The sequence below is a fragment of the Strigops habroptila genome, chromosome 12 (genome assembly GCF_004027225.2).
Source record: "Strigops habroptila isolate Jane chromosome 12, bStrHab1.2.pri, whole genome shotgun sequence".
Lineage (NCBI taxonomy): Eukaryota > Metazoa > Chordata > Aves > Psittaciformes > Psittacidae > Strigops > Strigops habroptila.
In genome coordinates, this window is record NC_044288.2 from 5859466 (window position 1) to 5877489 (window position 18024).

The following is an 18024-nucleotide window of genomic DNA, read 5'->3' on the forward strand; positions in this document are numbered from 1 at the left end:
TGGTGCAGAACTGCCTGTGCTGCCCCAGCACCATCCTCTCATGGTGGAGCAGCCAATGGCTCCCTGGTACCAGGGAACCAAACCACCCCGGGGTCCAGGAGCCGCCGGCATGGCCGGGATGCAGCAAAGGCACCGAGAGGGAAGGCAAGGCCGGGGCGGGCTGCGGAGGCAGCGATGGGACACAGACAATATGTCTGCAGCGCAGGACGCGGCGGGGACCCGCAGCCGGTTCCTTCGAGAGCCGCTGATAAAGGGCGAGCGGCGTTTCGGCATCGCTGGGAGCCGGCAGCGACCCCTCTGCGCCTGGGCGGCCATGGGCGATGAATCACGGCGGGCACCGGGGACGAGGGGGAAGGGAACTGCCTCTCCGCTTCCTCCATCGGTGGGAAGCGGCTCCACCACCGAGCTGTGCTTAGTCACAGCCGAGAGAGAGCGAGTGGCCCAGTGGGACCAAAGAGCGCTTGGCTAGAGCCCTGGAGCGGGGAAGAGCCAAAACAAACCCCCGCCCCAAGACTCGGCCCCGCCGGCTGCCGCCCGCCCCGGTTCGCCGAGCCGAGGGCCGGTCGTGGAGTTCATCCTGGGGCAGCGCTGGTACTAGATCGGCCGGGACATGCCCCGGGTCCCCATGATGGGGGCGAGCGTGGGCAAGTGGGGGCAAAACCTGAACCCCTCAACCCACCACCACCTCTGCTCGCCCAGGCGGTGACCCAGGCGCGGACCCCGGGGCCACCAACACCCCACAACACGGGTGCTGCAAGCCCTCACCCCCGGGCGGGGCGTCGGGACCGGCACCACAGGGAGCAGCGGGGCTCTGCCCGCCGGGAACCCCACGCAGCGAGGCTCGGGGAAGGGGGGTTCGGGGCCAGGCCGGCATCGCCCGCCGGCTGCCAAGGACGAGCCTGGGCACGGGCAAGCGCCGCCGCCCCGGTTCCCCCCCCCCGCCATGGCGGGGCCGCGCCCGGGAGGGCTCTCCAAGGGCAGCTCCCCCGACGGGGCCGGGGTCCGCGCCGCTCCGGCCCACCCCAAGATGGAGGGGCCGTGCCCGGGCTTTGTCCCTCCCGGGAAGACGCCCCGGCCCCGGCAGCGCGGCCCCGGGCTCCTCCACCGCCTCCGGGCCCCCGCCCGAGCGGCTCCGCGGGCGGCCCCGCCGCATCCCCCGGGCCCGCCGCATCCCCCGGCCGGATCCCGCTCCCCACCGCTCCCGGCTCCCCCTCGGCCGCATCCCGCACCCCGACTCCGGCAGGGCCCCGGGCGCCCACCGCTGCGGGAGCCGGTGCCGGAGCCGGTCCCCGCCGCGAAGCCTTACCCTGGGCCGGCTGGGGCTGGGGCTGGGGCTGGGGCTGCGGCTCCCGCCCGGCGCGGCTCCTCTCCATGGCGTGGCGGGGAGGCGCAGAGGGCTGGCCGAGCCGTGCCGAGCCGCGCCGCGCCGCCCCGCTCCCCCCGACCCGGCGGGGGAGGACGCTCAGCGCTCCCCGCCCCGGCCCCGGCCGCGCATCCCGCCCGGCCCCGCGGCCCCGGGCTGGGGGGAGCGGGCGGGCAGAGGATGCTCTGCCTCTCCCCTACGCAAAACACGGCCCCAATCCGGCCCTCAGCCACCCTCCCGCAGCCAGGGCTGGGACCCCCCCCTCGTCACCCCAGCCTCAGGCCTGCCCCCAGCATCCCCCCCGCTTTTCTCAGGCACTCTCCCATCTCCAACCCCTCCTCTCCCAAATGTTGGGGCTTGCACCCACGCTTCCCGCCCCCCCCCACATTTCACGATGCTCCCTCCAGTCACCTGCAAAGCGCTGGCCCTGCAGCAGACACCCCCTGTACCCCCTGCATCCCCGACCACTGCCAGCACCACGATGCACAGCCACTGCCACTCGGATCACCCCGATTTCCAGGCACCCCAAAGAAGCATTGATTCCCCATCCCCGATCCCCACCTTGGCTGCTTGTGAGGCCTCGAAGCTTCTTCCCCCACCACCCACCCGCCACACGTGAGCTTTAGTCACCGCCAGCAGCCGCCCCCTGCTCCCAGGGCGAGGGTTTCACCCCACACATCCCACCCTGCCTCGATAACAGGCTGATAACGAGAGGCCTCCCGGGACAGGAGCAGAGGGCTTGGCTCAGCCCCGCTCCGGGGTGAAACTCCTCTTGGCCTTGCAAGAAGAGGAGCACGGCACCAATCCCTGCCCCTGCAGCATCCTGGAGCAAATGCACCCCGGGCACGGGGGCTGCCCGCTGCAGCAGCACGTCCAAGGGCAAGGGACACATGGGTGGCAGCAGCAGGAACAGCCATGGGAAACACCACTTCGGGCTTTGCAGGGGCAGCAGGAGCCAAGGACATGTCCCCATTCACCGTGCAGCCAGCCTGGTCCAGGCATCCCACAAAGTGCCCATCTCTGGGTTCATGGGAACGTGTTGATGAACAGGCTCAGTTTTCTGCAGGCAGCGCCCATCAGGAATGCCTGTTTTGGGGATGATGTCACCGCAGGGCCAGGAGATCCCCTGCCACCCATCCTCCCTCGCCTACCAGGCAAACAGGTTTCCTGAAATCCCAGCCCTCTTCTCCGGAAGCGCGTTGCTCTGACTCAGGGGATGGGGAGCGGGCAGGAGGGCTCCTCGGCAGATGGGGCGGCCGTCTGCAGGGGTGACCCTACACCCCAAACACCCCAAACACCCCAGAGGCCCAAGCCGTGGCCGAGCCGTCACCTTCCTGCAGCCCCCGGCCCTGCCGGCTGCTCACCCGGCTCAGCCAAAGCAGAGGCTTCCCAAAAACTCCCAGTGGCCTCACCCACCGGCTGACTCCCAGCCAGGGAATGCTGCACGGCTGAGCCACCATGACTATGGGAGCTGTGCAGCCCCGGGGATGGCGGGGGACAGGAGCGCACGTGGCACAGGAGTGTGTCCCAGTGGACTCACAAACACAGGGGACACAGGGAAGGGGAACAGCCCTGCTCATGTGCCTGTGTGGCTGAGCCTCCAAGTGGGCTGCGGGACCCCTACGGCTCCTTATTTCCATGGCACATATGGGACTGGGCAGAGCAGAACTGGGGACAAGGGTGTTGGTAGGTGGCTTCGAAAGCCTTTTGCCATGGCCCTGTGGGTCCCAGCGGGGTGGGCAGGGGGTCTGGCGCAGCATCACCCAAAATGGACAAGCCTTCTGAGGCTCCGGGGCAGCTTGGCATCAGGTCCAGCCATGCCTATGGTCCTTCTTCCCATGACAGGGCCAGCCTGGAGCAGGGGGCACGGTGAGGAAGGGGCACCCATGGGTGTACAGGGCCCGCGGCTGTGCTCTGCCAATGCTCCCGGTGCGGGCAGTGATGCGGATGGCTCCTGGCTGCCAATGCCAGCCCAAGTCAATGGGCTTATACAACACTGATCGATCGCTCTGCTGCACACCCTGCTGCATCGGGGTTCCTGGGGCCAGCCCCCCCGGCCCTGCAGTGCTGGGAACAGCCGCCCTCCCAGCACTGATGGAAAATCCGATGAGCTCATGACGAGCACATTGCCCGGCCCCAGCAGCTGCATGCCCGGAGCTCCCCGTGCTCCTCAGCCCCCCGGCGTGGGGTGTAACACTGCCACAGCTCCATCAGGCTGGCCTGTGGAGGGGGATGCACACAGGGGGCAAGGGACCAGCCATGGCTCTAGCCCCACAGCATGCTCATAGCCTTGACTTGATGCTGCTTACAGGGAGCCAACGGGGTGCCAAGCACCCCAAAATCAAAGGACAATTACAGTTATGGCTTGGCCAGTGTGAGCAGACGCTGCGGGAGGCCGGGTGCAAACAGGGATGAGGATGGCAAACAAACCCCACTGGCATCACCGGGCAAAGTACTGCGTGGACACCCCAATCCCACCCACTCCCCACACCTCTGCCCCCACCCTGCTGCTGTGTGGGGTGGTTTTGGGACCCACGCAGGACAGTGGTACCATGGCCACAAGGGCTGATGTGAACTCCAGCAGACCCCCACTAGCCATGGGGCAGTGGCGCAGCAGGAACCCAGGGGTGATGCTCTGTCCCTGCATCCTGCCCTGGAGCAGACTGGTGCGGTACCAGCCTGTCCCTGGCAGTGTGCTGGGGCAGCCACCAGCCCGGAGCATCTTGCCACGGGGCCAGCATTGCAGCCAGCCACAAAGCCCCAGTGCTGCAGGACAATCCCCTGCGGGTGCAGGTGACAAATGGGCCAGCGATGGGCTGAGCCCTGCCCTGCCTTGCCACAGCCTTTGCCAGCTCTGTAATTATCCCGGGCTGCAACTGTAATTAGTGTCCTGATGTCATGGTATCAGGCCTGGGCAGTCCCACCAGCTCCCCGCCAGCCCCACCTTGGCCTCTGGCCCCAGGCTTGAAGGAGATCCCAGCCCTCCAAAACCATCCCAAGGAGCTCCAGCCCGGCTCCGGCTACCAGTGCTCCCCGCCAGCATTGCTGCTGGACCCCCATCCCATCCCTGTCCCGCAGCACTGGAGGGCTGGATCTGGCCCTGTGGGAGCTCCCACTGCTGCATCTCTGCTCCCTGCCTGCTGCCAGCGTCCTGCCTGCTCCTCCTGGGGACAGATCCTGCCTGGGGTCAGTCCTGAGCGAGCCCCCAAGGTGGGGGATGAAGGCAGCGCTGCCAGTCCCCCCCCTCGGCACAGGGAATGTGCTGGAGCAGCCCCGGCAGCTATAAATAGAGCGGGAAGCGCAGGCGTGTGCTGGATGGAGCACACGTGGGGCGGGCGGCTGCTGCCCTATGGCCAGTGTGGGGCACAGGCAGGGTGTGAGAAACGGGGAGGAGGGTGAAAGAGTGTAAGATCCCTGTTGTCCTGCTGCAAGGAGGCACCCAGCCCTGCGCCGGGGTGTCTGCAAGGCAGACAGTGGTGCTCCCCACAGCACATGGGGCACCAGCACCCCGGGCTGCCCGTCCCCATGGATGATCAGGGGCTGGAGCACCTCCTGTATGAATCCAGGCTGAGAACATTGGGGCTGTTCAGCCTGGAGAAGAGAAGCTGTGTGGAGACCTCAGAGCAGCTTCCAGTGTCTGAAGGGGGCTACAAGGATGCTGGAGAGGAACCTTCATCAGGGACTGGAGCGATAGGACAAGGGGCGATGGGTTCAAACTGAAACAGGGAAATTCAGGTTAGACATAAGGAAGAAGTTCTTTACTGTGTGGGTGCTGAGGCGCTGGGACAGGGTGCTCAGAGAAGTGGTGAATGCTCCATCCCTGGCAGTGCTCAAGGCCAGGGTGGACAGAGCCTTGGGTGATATAGTCTAGTGTGAGGTGTCCCTGCCCATGGCAGGGGATTGGACCTGGATGATCTTAAGGTCCTTTCCAACGCAAACCATTCCATGGTTCTATGGCTGTCCCCACCTCTAGCACCCGCTCAGGGGCCGGGCTGCGCCGGTGACGGTGAACCGCGCGCTCAGCACCTCCGAGGGCACCCGCGTCTGCTGCTCCGGCTGCTGCCCACCAGCAAAGAGGGTGAAGGTGCCGGGCTCGAGGCGCCAGCCCTGCGCCCAGACAGCGCGCTGCTCCGCCAGCACCCGCAAGGACAGCTTGGTGTCCCGGCCCGCCGGCACGGCCACGCGCTGGAAAGCCACCAGCTGCCAGCGCGGCACGGGCACGGATGGCTGCTCCCACCGCAGGTACAGCTGCACCACCTAACCGGAGCGATGGAGTCAGCGCCAACGAGACCCCCTACATCCGTACCCCCCAGAGCCGCGTCTGTGCGGAGCGGCTGTGCTCACCTCCTCGCCATCCCGCTGCCCTGTGTTCTCAAGCACCACAGACACGGAGAGGTTGGCGCAGATGGGCAGCACTGGAGGGATCAGCACCAGGTCCCGGTAGCGGAACGTGGTGTAGGACAACCCGTAACCAAAGGGGTAAAGAGGGGGCTCCTGCCCGTAGTACCGGTACGTCCATCCCTCCATGGTGTAGTTCTCCATCGGTGGCACCTGCGGGACGTGGGGATGGTGGAGCAGGACACGGTCAAGCATCAGCCCTTCATCCCATGGTCCCCCAGCCACCAGCGACAGGGAAGGGCTATGGGTGCTGCCCTGGCCTTACCTGGTGCATGCCCGCGGGCCACGTGGCCGGCAGCCTGGCAGCCGGGCTGGCCCCGGCCTCCCCCAGCAGCACCCTGGTGATGGCGAGGCCGGTGGCCTGGGCAGGGAAGAAGCACGCCAGGATGGCCCCCACACCCTCGTGTGCCTGTGCCCAGCTCACGTCCAGGGGCCCCGCGTTGAACAGCAGCAGGATGACAGGGCGCCCAGCGGCTGCAGGGAGATGGTTGTCACCAAAAGCCCCACATGAGTGCTACTTGCATGGATCTGGGGTGCCCCATGGATGGGGAGGTTGTGGTCCCCCTCCCTGCACCACATCCCATCACCACCCGCCAGTCCCCCGTCACCAAGCAGAGCCCCACTGAGCCCCTACCTGCCTGCACAGCATCCTGCAGCAGCTCCAGCTGGTGCCCTGGCAGGGACAGGTCACTCCGGTCCCTTCCCTCTGTCTCCACATCCGTCCCTGTGTGAGGACAGCCAAGGGACAGCCCCTTACACCCACCCGGGGCACTGCGGATGGGCAGGGCAGAGGGGCACTGCCTTGGGGGTCCCTGCTCCCACCTACCTGTCCCCAGGCAGACCACCACCACATCGGCTGCCCCTACGGCACCCACCACCTCTGCCTGTGAGTAGCGCCGGCACCGCGGCTCGAGGCAGCCCGCCGCAAAGCTGACATTAACCGGCAGCGTCTCCAGCCCCCTCCTGTGCCAGGGAAGAGCACAGGATGGTGGCACCTTGGGGACACCCCCCTTGCCCCGTCCCCCAGTGCAGGGTTGAGCAGCTCCGGCAGCAGTGCCCAGGACCGGAGGATGCTTGGCAGCACCGCGCTGTCTCACCGCGGAGTGTAGATGTACTGTGGCTCTGGCACCGGCGCATAGTCCCCGAACAGCACCTGGGGGTTGTCGGCGAAGGGCCCCACAACCTGCGGAAGGCAGAGGGGTGAGGGTGGGCACTGGCAGCCCGTGCAGCCCTCCATACCTGCGTGCCTGGGGTATGGAGCCGGCAGCCCCATGGTCACCATGTCCCCCTGCCCACCTCTGTGCTCAGTGCTCACCGCGAGGCGCTTGCCGGGCAGGTCCTGGGCCCGGAGGGGCAGCGTCCCCCGTGAGTTCTTCAGCAGCACAAAGCTCTTGACAGCAGCTTCCAGCGAGAGGTTTCGGTGCTCAGGGCTCTGCACGACGCTCAGGTTCAGGGTGCTGTAGGGGTTCATGGCCGGCGGGTCGAACTCCCCCAGCCGCATCCGGGTGTAAAAGAGGGGCCGGACCCGGTCACGCAGCATCTGCGAAGACCCCGACACCAAAACCATGGTTGTGCTCAGTGGGGACGGCCCTGGCTCCTTTGCCCCCAGCCCCGCTCCCCCCAGCTCACCTGCAGCGTGATGTTACCCATGGCCAGAGCCTGAGGGATGTGCATGAAGACGTTGTTCCTCACACCATAGGACAGCTCCAGGTTGCAGCCGGCGTTCACTGATGCTGCCGTGCCAGTGAGAAGGGAAACCACCCGTCACGGCTGCGCGGTGTCCAGGGACCCTGTGCCCGCCCCGGGAGCTCACCGACTGCCGTCTCCAGGAAGGTGCGTGTGTAGTGGTGCCCCAGCATGATGAGCTCCAGAGCCCCCGCGTCGCTCACCACGTAGCCGTCGAAGCCCCACTCACCGCGCAGGATGTCCGTCAGCAGCTTCTTGTTGGCGCAGGCAGGAACGCCGTTGATCCTGTTGGAGATGGGATGTGGCAGCACGGACAGCCAGGCACCACCACCCCTTGGGCTGTGCAGCCTCCACCATTTGTACCTGTTGTAGCTGCACATGAAGCTGTAGGAGCCGGCACGCGCACACGCCTGGAACTGGGGCAGGAAGGTGGTGCGCAAGTCCCGCTCCAGCACCTGCAAGCGCCACGGTGGAGAGGGGTCAGTGCCAGGGGGAGCCGCTCACCACCCCATGGCTCCACTGCCCTCACCTTGGCATCGAAGCTGAGCCTGGAGACGGGGATGTTCTCGGGGCCCCCGTGCACACTGAAGTGCTTGCAGCCAGCGCTGGCCTTGATGTAACGGGGGTGCGGGCCCTGCAGCCCCTGCACGAAGCTGCGGGCCAGCTCCCCGCTCAGGAACGGGTCCTCCCCATAGGTCTCCTGGATGAGGTGCAGACAGGTCATGGTCAGGACGCCCAGCCCCACACCCCGCCACCAGCACCCCGGGGAGCTGCTGTCACCCTCTGGCTGGACAGACATGGTCCAGCGTGGCCTGATCCCTGGGGTCCCCCCACCCTGCCATGCTGGCACCTGGTTCCTGCCCCACAGCGGGTGCCTCATGATGTTCAGGACGGGGCTGAAGCAGCTGAGCCCTGTGTGGTCACTGTAGCGGCCGGCGGCAGCGAAGGCATTGTGCTTGGCTCTCACCTCGGTGGCCGTGGCATTGGCCACCCGGTAGATGAGCTCAGGGCTGCAGGGAGAGCACGGGGGCACCTCATGGGGCCATGTCCCAGTGTGGATCTCCGGGTGCCCCATCCCACGGGGGTCCCGGTGCCCCGATGCCGGCACCTGAAGGCAGCAGCGAGTCCCAGCGCCTGGGGGAAGGCCGTGGCCCATCCGGGTGCCTCCACATCGCCCCGCAGACACTCAGTGTTCCAGTTGTAGGGCGCGATGCCCAGCCTTGGGATGGGGGGCGCAGGGCCGTTCCCCAGCGCACCCCCCCTCGCTACCTGCAGCACCAGCTCGCTGGGGCTCAGCCGGCCCAGGAGGTCGTCGAGGCGGCGGTGCCAGGGCAGCGCCGGGTCCTGGAAGGGAAAGGGGAATGGGGAAGGCTCCGCTCGGCCCGGCCCGGCGCACAGCACTGCGCACAGCACTGCGCACAGCAGCACGGCGCCGGCCCGGAGCCCCGCCACAGCCGCTGCCGGGGCCGGCGCTGCGGCTCGGCGCGCCATGGCACGGCTCGGTTCCCGAGATCAGCCCGGCCCAGGCCACGGGCGGCGGGCGGAGCGCGGCGCACTGCAGCTCGGTCCTGTCCCCGCCGGACGGGGCGGAGCGCGGTGGGACGGGATGGGGGCGGTTCCGGGGCGCTGCTCCGCTCCGGCCGCTTCCCCCCGAACGAAGGCACCGGAGCACGGGGCACCGTGCAGCCAGGCCGCGGCTCCCGTCCCTGGCTCCGCCGCTGTGGCAGGTCGAGGTGTTTTGGTGTCCGCGCTCCCCCGAGCACCTCCCGACGCGGGCACGTCGGTGAGCGGGAACCGGGAGAGCTGCCCGGTGCTGCCAAACCGGCTCCTGGGGTCAGCGGGGCTGGGGGGCAGTTGTCCCACCGCTGCTCCAGTCCCAGACCCAAAGCAATGATGGGAAGGGCTTTTGTTAGCACACTGCGCTTTAATGAGAGCCATGGAGGGTGATGCTGGTGCAGGTCCCCGAGTTCCCAGCCAGCCCAGCCCCAGTGCCAGGGACCCACATGGTGACCAGGGACATGGTACCTCCAGCAGCCACAGTGGCCGTGGTCACGCGCTCGGTGCCTGGAGGCCAAAGCTTCTGGTCCTCCTGGCCATGCCACCAAGTCCCACACTTGCAGCCTGGGGGGACAGCGCAGGGCTGGGTGGTGGCTCCGGCACGAGCACGCCGGCAGGGATGTGGCCGGGCCTGGCACATGTCCCAGGGCCCAGCCAGGTGACTTCCCAGCCAGCAAGGGCCAGCACGGCATCACCGGGAGCAGCACATGCGGCTCGGGCAGCCTGGGCACACGGCGGTGTTTGCTCTGTGGCTTTCCCACACAGCTGTTCCCACACAGCAGGGTTTGGCTTGGCGCTGGGCAGCCCTGTGTCTCCATGTGGGTGAGTTTGGTGACCACCCAGCTCAAGAGGCTCATGCCCACCTCCAGCATCACATCCATGTTTCACCGTGTAGCTCCCCAGCTGGGAGGTGCACAACAGGCAAAAGAAGAGCACAAAACGTCCCTCTGCCTGCCAGCACAGTGATGGGACTGGGAGCAGAGCAGCACTTCCAGGCTGCTCCTTGCGCTTTAGGGCTGGGAGATGGGGAAGCACAGAGACCTCATCATCTTGCTGGCACCGTGTCCCACTCCTGCAACGCTGGCAGCCCCTCAGTGTGGGTCAGGCTGGTATCAGGCCTGGGGGCTCGCAGCCCAGCGAGCACAGGCTGCGCCGTCCCGGGGATGCAGCCATGTAAGGCAATGGCAGCAGGTCGGCTGTGTCCGTCGGGAGCCCAGCCGGCACCGCTGCTCGGTGGTCACGGGGGGGATCTCCCAGCTGCTGGATTCCTGAGCAGGGTCTGGCTACCGGCTCCCCCTGCGCCTGGAGCAGAGCCCCCATCACACTGCCCCAGCCAGAGCCACCCTGGGGCACGGGGCAGCGAGTGTCAGCGCTAGAGACGTACCCAAATAAGTACCTAAGTGCCAGGCAGCACTGGGAGCAGCGGCCAGTGCTCGGGTGGCTGGGAAGGGTGAGGACGAGCTCGGTTGTCCCGGCAGCCACTGCAGCCAGCCCAGAGCCCGCTCCACCCGCCCCGGGGGACACCGGTTTGTGCTGGGCAGGGGGGGACGAGCAGCGCCAGGACCGGGGGAACCTTCCCCACGGACTGGCCCTTGCTTCGGCAACGGCCCTTTCAGCGAGAGGCGGCTCATCCAGCGGAAACCCCCCATAGGAGAGCCGCCACCGGGGCCGGGGCACCTCGGCAGCCGCCGTCCCGGGATCGGCCACAGCACCGAAGCCACCACACACAGCCCGGCCGGTGGCACCCGGGGACGAGAGGCCCGGGGGGAGCGCCCGCAGCGGCCCCGGCCTGGAGCGACCGGAGGGTCCCGGTCCCAGTCCCGGAGGGACCGGCCCGGCGTGCGGAGTCGCCCCCTGGCGGCACACGCCCCGCCCTGCACGCCGGGATTCGCGGGCGCCCGCGGATCACGGCGCGGCCGCGGTGCACTCCGGGGGTTGTAGTTCGGCGGCGGAAGCAGGAGCGTCGGCGAGCCCCGCGGAGCGCAGCGGCAGGCGGCGGCGCTGCGGACAGGGCAGGATGTCGCGCCAGGCCGGCCGCGGCACCGAGAGCAAGAAAATGGTAACCGGAGGGGCCGGGCGAGCCCCGGTGGTAACCGGAGGGCAGAGCGGGGTAGCGGGGGGGGGACCGGAGGAGGCGGAGGCCCGGCCCGGCTGCCAGGCCCAGGCCTGCCCGCCCGCCGCCGCTGGGCCGCGGAGCGCCGCCCGGCCCTCCCCGGGACAGGCCGGTACCGGAGCGCCGCGGGGCTCAGCGGGACGGGTCCGGATGCGGGACCGGCACCGTCCAAACGCTTTTGTGGCGTCTCTCTCCCCTTTCCCCTCCCCAGCCCCACTCGGTGTTACCAGCCCGGCCGAACCGCGGTGCGAGGGGCGGAGAACGAGCCCCCGGAGCCCAGGCCTCATCCCGGGTCAGAGCACATCGAACTCGTTCGTGTTCGGTGCAATATCGATGTCTGGAAGCAAGGAATGAACAACAACATCTGGGTTTGCCCCCTCTTTGGCCGTGCTGCCGGCTCAGCACCACAAGGGGTTCCCCTTCTAGGAGTTCAGCTCCCTCGATACAGTGACTTTTATTGAAGGAATTGGTGTTATTTATGAATCTGGCAGTTTTTGTAGCCACAGAACGGTTATACAGTGTTGAGACTATACACTGGTCTGCAATACGAAATAATATAAAGAACAGAACGTGTAATCAGGCGCCTCAATTCCATTAGATGGACTGAAAATGAAGAGTTTGGTTACAAATACGAAGTGAGAAGTTTGCCTCGTTATAACCCTTTAAAGTTACCCCAAAAGCAGCGTCGCTGGCAATAGCTGCGGCCAGCCCTGGGTCACTGCAGGGCTGATAATGGGAGGTGGAGGCTTCGTGGCTTTACTCAGTAAATGACAACGTCTTGGGCTGGTAACAGCTGGATTTCCTCCATCCATTCACCCCCTTCTCTCCCCGGCTGCCAAGCCCCGTCTTTACTAAAAATGACTGAAATCCTTAAAAACAGCATAACCTTTTCTGCATGTTAAATTCTCTGCCAAACGTCTGACTCTGCCAGTTGAGCTAAAGGAGATTTCCGCCTTGTCAGGCCCTCCTAAGCCTGGTGTGAACTTGCACAACCCTTCGCTTTCCAGGGTGAAAGCAGGACTGTGAGTAAAAAAAAAAACCCAAAAGAATCCGTTCTTTAGCTCTAGAATTGGGCCAAAGTACCAGGGAGCACGAGTGGTACTTTTCAAGTGCTCAGAGCCTTTTGGTCGCTGATTACTGTTGACCTCATGAATTACAATGACAAGGTGGAATTCCCTGTGCCTTCTAACCTGATTTCTACTCTTCGAATGTTTGGGAGTGATTCTTCTGTTTGTCTTGGCTTTGTGTAAACTTGTTCAGAATGAAGCGTGATCAGTGTTGTCACTTAACTCTGTTGTCTCTTTTCCCTTCCTTTCTGCCTGCCTGCTGCTTTCATTCTGTAGTATTGGTATTTGCCATTCATTTCACCTTCTGCATCTATGCATCTCATGGTAGGTGATAGGCTTTTAATCTGAGATTAGACTAATGTTTCTGCATGCTAAAACTGAAAGCAGAAATAAAGAATGGTGGTTCCTTTGTTCCTTTGGGAACAGCGCAGGGTTAGCCATCCGGGAGTGTCGGTAGCACCAAATGACCTGGAGGTGTCACTCCAGTTTTCTGTGGGCTCCCTCGTTAGAGCAAAGAGGTGCTAATGGGCAGCTAAGAGTGGCCGGAGTGTGAGCAGCTCCTGGCTTGCCTCTGCAGGTCAGATTCAGGACACTTTAATGGGAAATGCTGTGTGCATGGAGAGAAGGAGGGGAAGAAAGCGCCCAGTCGTTCCTAGTCAAAGAGGATTTCTCTCTCCAAGGAGACTGAAGTCGCCTTGCCAAAATGTGAACTGGGATCTCTCCTTATTAAGCAGCAAATTCCTTTGAGACAGCAGGTTTCTGTTCCCCCTCTCCAGGCCAACGGAAGCGGTGCTGGACACAGATGCAGCAGTGCTCAGCCAGTTTTGCCTTTGACTTGTGCTAAATCCCTTTTGCCTCTGTCTAGAACTCGGAGCTCTTCACGCTGACGTACGGCGCCCTGGTCACCCAGCTGTGCAAGGACTACGAGAACGACGAGGATGTCAACAAGCAGCTTGACAAAATGTAAGTGGATCTGCTGCAGCAGAGCCTTGTAGAGCTCAGGAGCACAGCAGGCACGTCTGCGTGCTGCTCTGCGAGTAAAAACCTGACAGATTAAACGTTATTTAGTGCTGATATTTCTCAGATGCAACTTTTTTCCTCCACTGTCTTCTTTTATAAACGGTTGTCTTTCTAAAGCTGTGCTCTGCACACTCTACCTGTTCCTCTTTGGTGCATTCACAGGGGTTACAACATAGGTGTTCGGCTAATAGAAGACTTCCTGGCCAGGTCCAATGTTGGAAGATGCCATGATTTCCGTGAAACTGCAGATGTTATTGCAAAGGTAATTGTCAAAGCGCGGCTTTGTCAGTGTGGTCGTGGTTTTGCATGTGAGGATAGAGTATTTGCTACTCACAGAACTTTCCTGAGAGCTTGACTGAGATTCTGGGGAGGAAAGAGAATTAGATCTCTGACTACTGGTGGCTGGTAGGAATTGGGAGAAAGGAGTGGTGTTTTCAAAACCCTTTAGTAATTTTACAAAGATCAAAGCTGTGCTGTAGCTTCATGGGACGTGTTCTTGTTCGTACTCTGACATAACAGATAGCATTTAAAATGTACCTGGGCATCACTCCGAGCATCACCAACTGGAGTCCTGGAGGCGATGAGTTCTCCCTCATCTTGGAAAACAACCCCTTGGTGGACTTTGTTGAGCTTCCTGACAACCACTCATCGCTCATCTATTCCAACTTGCTGTGTGGAGTGCTGCGAGGTGCCCTGGAAATGGTGAGCCAATGTCTCTCTTCCAGGGAGATAGACAGATGAATAACTGAGGTACCAGCAGGTACTTCAATATCGAGTCTGTGTTCATGTTTGCTTCCGACTTGAAATTGATTCCCAGGAGAAGAGCAGAGCCACAGGAGTGCTCAGCTGCTGTTGCAGCTCTGAGTCCAGAGCCCCTTCATCTTACAACCCAAGTACAAGCACTAGTATCTCCTTGAGTTTTGTAGGAGGTATGTTGCTGAGGAAAGGTGCCCGCTGTCCAGCACGTAGGCCACAATGTACGAGGAGAGTGTGACCTTAGAGCTGTGTTGCATGTCGTGTCCTCGGAACCCTTAAGCTGGTGCTTCACGATCAGGTGGTGCTGTAAGGGGGATAACAGCTCTTCTTTTTCCTCTTCCATCACCTAGGTTCAGATGGCCGTAGATGTAAAGTTTGTCCAGGACACGCTGAAGGGTGACAGTGTCACAGAAATAAGGATGAAATTCATCAGGCGGATTGAAGACAATCTTCCAGCTGGTGAAGAGTGAATGTGAGCCCAGTCTCCCTTGGGGACTGGAGGGGACCAGCTGGTTTTAGCCATTAGCTTTCATCGCAGATCTGTAGGGATCTAGTGCCCCTGTCCATTCAGACTGACTCACTGACTGTTTAAGATGTTGTTATATTCTTCTACTGTTACTTCCATTTCCTGTAGAAGACGATTGTCTGGTGGCTGTTGATTTCACAGGTTCATTCGGAAGCTTTTTTCATAAGGTGATGTCTTTCGTATTCCCCCGGGGACTCTTTCTACACTCAGTTTCTAATTGTGACATTTGGTTGTGCAAAAACTACTGCTCAAACTCCACAAAAGCTCCACTCTGTTCAAATCTGAATCTGTGTTTTATTGCCAGAGTTGGAGATCAAGCTATGAGAACCCACTGATTTACTGGTAAAATGCTGTCCTTAAGAAGAGGTGTTTAAAATTCAGTCTAAGTGCATAGTATTGCTGTAGAATTAACTGGCTTCCTGCATTTGATTCTGAAGTTACTAGTAAAACGCAAGCTTAATACAAAGGGGTGATTTAGGAGAGCTGTTTGAGTGCTGGCACCAGGTTGGGGAGGCTCCTTTGGTCAGAGAGCAGTGGCATCATGCAGCACTGGCAGATTCAGGAGGTCCATGTGGCCTTTCTGCAGTTTCTCTTCCTCCAGCAGACTCATGACTCCCCTCTTGGAAGGGGATGACCATTAAATTGCAATGGAGTTAAGCTTTTAAAAGGAGAAGAGGAAGCGAGAAATGCCATCGGTGTTCACAGCCCAGGGGCAAGGCCACAGAATGAAAACCAAAACTCAGGCTAAAAGCTTTGAGGTCGTTCATCAGCAAGTGGAGTCTGTTCTGCTGGTAGGGTGCACAAACACTGCAGTGTGGAGGTGGTGCTGGGGTGTATTCTCACAGATATTTAGGCTACAACAGAATTTCCCCTGTTCCTTGAATTGGCAAGCAAGGACAGCTTGTAGCACCCACTGTTCTGTCAGATACACACGCTAAGTGGTGGTAGATGTTGGAAAATCAACTTCTTCCACCAGAAGATGCAGTCAGCCATTCCATCCTCAAAGCACTTTACATAGCATGAAGGCACAGATCCACAGAGGAGCTTGAAGTTGATAGCTCTTACCCATGTCCACAGGAACTGGCAGCTCCAATACCTTTGTAGGTTTATGCCTGAGTGTAAGGTGAGAGAGAGAACGCTGCTGCTGTTTGTGCAGGTTCTTCGAACGAGCATTGGATCATCTGGATGCTGCATAGCTTGCCTGGTCCCTTATTTTGTCCAGAGTCATCCCTTTGGTGTCAGGGTTTGGATGTGCCGAGTGATGGGTCCTGTGAAGGGGCAGCACGTTGCTGTAAGAGCAGTTGGAGAACATCAGGAGCAGCAGTGGCAGGCGAGTTTTGGAGGCTGCACAGTCGCGTTGCAGAGATCAAAAAGACCTGTTGTTCCTCATCATTGACCATTCTAAGTCATGTTAAGGCTGCATTTTAAAAGCAATTGCATTAAACAGAACCCCACTGTCAGCTCGTTGCTTTCCTCTTGCCCTTTCTTTGGGTGCTGGTGTGGAGCAGCAGGGAGCGGTGTGACGGGCTGGCAGGGCGACGGCACTGCAGCACCAGGAATGTCCGGCTGCCAGCGCCTGTGAAAGCTGCTCCCTGAAGGGAACCTGCCCAATATTCAGCACACGGAGGGGTTGTGTCTGGGGGTGGGATTTGGGGAGCTGATGGGCAGTGCAGGGAAACCAGTGCTGTTTGGGGGCTGGCCTTTTCCTGCCCCATGAATACCCGCACGTGTACAGTAGCAGGGACTCACTGCCACCAGCCCAAGGCAGCCTGCTGCAGAGAAAAAGCCAAGATACGCTATTTCTGGTCATTGATAGTGGCAAAAAGTCACCTCAGGAGGCATCTGTGCCAGCTCAGCACAGGGGCTGCTCCACAGCTGCCGTTAGCCACACATTGCTGGGAGCGTGCAGGCAAGGAATGGCAACTGCAGGCTCTCCAGGAGCAGGAATTCGTGCTGCCCTTGGCTGTATAAACAGTGCAAATGCTCCCCAAGAGCCTGCAGCGTGAGGAGAGCATCCCCCTGCGCTGCACTGAGCACCCACTGCTTCACCCTGGCTGCTGCCAGCCCCGGGGGTGGGGAAAGAGCAGCTCTTACAATGAAGTGGCTTCTCTCTGGCTGGAGATGGCGAGTACCATGTGTGGCCTGCCCAAGAGCCAGCCAGAACATCCCCAAACAGCCCCAGCAGCACCCAGCTCCTCACACAGCCTGGGGACAGTGTCCCAGAGGGTCTTGGGGGGATGGAGGCCCCATGTCCTCATTGACATCGCATCTAGAAGGGGGTTATTTTGCAACAGCAAAGCTCACACCAGGTCCTTTTCCCTCCTTTGGTGAGCAAGGGACCGTGCTTATGTCCCATGGGGGGGTCCCAGGCTCCCACTCCCAGGAATTCTGGAGCTGCACAGGGATTTGCTGGGCGACGGGGTCAAGAGCAGCCCAGACCCTCTGGAAGAACAAGAATCCCATTAAGTAAATTAAGACTGTCTACTACCGAGGAGCTCATTGTAGACAAGGGAGAATATGCAAAAAGCTCTGTATGAAACCTACTAAATATTACCATGTGCTGTTTATAGGAAACAAATGGGGAAAGGCATGCTGCATCAATAAAACCCTCAACAGGGTTGGAGTTGGACTAAAGCCTTTCCACGGCTCTAGGTTATTGAATACCCTCCACTTTCATGTAGTGCCAGGCCTGACCCCTGGACACATACCGCGAAGGGGAAAGTTGACTTGTGGGAATAATAGACATTCCTGGTGAACGATTTAACCTGGCAGGAAAAGAGGCAACTTTCAGCCTTTCATATCTCTGTGTGATATTAGAGATGACAATAGCAACAAGTCAAGGGGGAGGACGTGGGATATGGGGTGGGAATGCCGCTGCAGGACCCTGGTGAATGGCAGTGCATGGGGAGACCCCCCTGCTGCACCCAGCACCGGCCTGCCCATGGTGGGCCCTCACCAGCCAGGCCACCCCGTGATAGCAGCAGATGGACTCTGCACCACCCAGACCCCATGTCCCAGCCCCATCCCAGAGCGATGGATTAGTTGTGGAGGGTGGAAGGAGCTTTTCCAGCCCTTGCCCTCCTCCAGCACCGTGGCTGGTGTCCTGACCATGCACACTTGTGGGAGCTGGAGTCCCGTGTGTAACTTACCAGGGTCTGACTTGAGGTTTTAAACCAGTGTCCCCAGCGTGAGGACAACCTGGCTGCTGCTCCCAGCTTGCCCAGGGCTTGTGGCAAGGGCTGTTTGCTGCCAGCCTGCTCTGACCGCACAGCACAAGGCAGTGGAACTGGCACAGTCAGCCATGCTCCGCACCACCTCCCACCAACAGCATCCCTCATCCCACCCTGCAGCCAGGCAGCCCCTTCTCCCCTCACTGGTGGGAAGCAGAGCTCCCAGCCCCATTCCTGCCACTTAAACCAGACCCCATGGCCCAGCACCCACCGAAGGGGCAGGGATGGTGCTGGGAGAGGAGCCGGGATGAGGGAATCTCTCTGGGAGGGAAGCGTTTCCGGACTGGTGTCCTCATTGCCGGGGCAGC

The 18024-nt window shown here is 61.6% G+C and overlaps 3 protein-coding genes across 4 annotated transcripts; 2 read left to right on the top strand and 1 right to left on the bottom strand.

The window, feature by feature from the left end:
- Positions 1–109: 109 nt before the first annotated feature.
- On the top strand, positions 110–1982 carry LOC115616042 (basic proline-rich protein-like). The gene is made up of 3 exons (XM_030504854.1): positions 110–464; positions 700–1491; positions 1771–1982. The coding sequence occupies exons 1-3, from the start codon at positions 110–112 to the stop codon at positions 1980–1982; spliced, it is 1359 nt and encodes a 452-aa protein (XP_030360714.1).
- A 3339-nt stretch (positions 1983–5321) lies between these two features.
- On the bottom strand, positions 5322–9030 carry LOC115615998 (probable beta-D-xylosidase 5). The gene is made up of 13 exons (XM_030504794.1): positions 8556–9030; positions 8298–8457; positions 7977–8147; positions 7811–7902; positions 7575–7732; positions 7391–7494; positions 7077–7301; positions 6859–6944; positions 6588–6724; positions 6396–6485; positions 6027–6235; positions 5708–5914; positions 5322–5620 (listed from the first exon to the last, which is right to left on the bottom strand). The coding sequence occupies exons 1-13, from the start codon at positions 8936–8938 to the stop codon at positions 5333–5335; spliced, it is 2310 nt and encodes a 769-aa protein (XP_030360654.1). The 5' UTR covers positions 8939–9030; the 3' UTR covers positions 5322–5332.
- A 553-nt stretch (positions 9031–9583) lies between these two features.
- On the top strand, positions 9584–15946 carry TRAPPC3 (trafficking protein particle complex 3). Of its 2 annotated transcripts, XM_030504806.1 has the most exons (6): positions 9584–9591; positions 10997–11063; positions 13050–13147; positions 13367–13466; positions 13724–13906; positions 14311–15946. In XM_030504806.1, the coding sequence occupies exons 2-6, from the start codon at positions 11022–11024 to the stop codon at positions 14428–14430; spliced, it is 543 nt and encodes a 180-aa protein (XP_030360666.1). In that variant the 5' UTR covers positions 9584–9591; positions 10997–11021; the 3' UTR covers positions 14431–15946. The 2 variants fall into 2 exon arrangements, with proteins under 2 accessions (XP_030360666.1, XP_030360665.1); XM_030504805.1 differs by lacking the exon at positions 9584–9591 and having other exon boundaries at positions 10944–11063.
- Positions 15947–18024: the final 2078 nt, after the last annotated feature.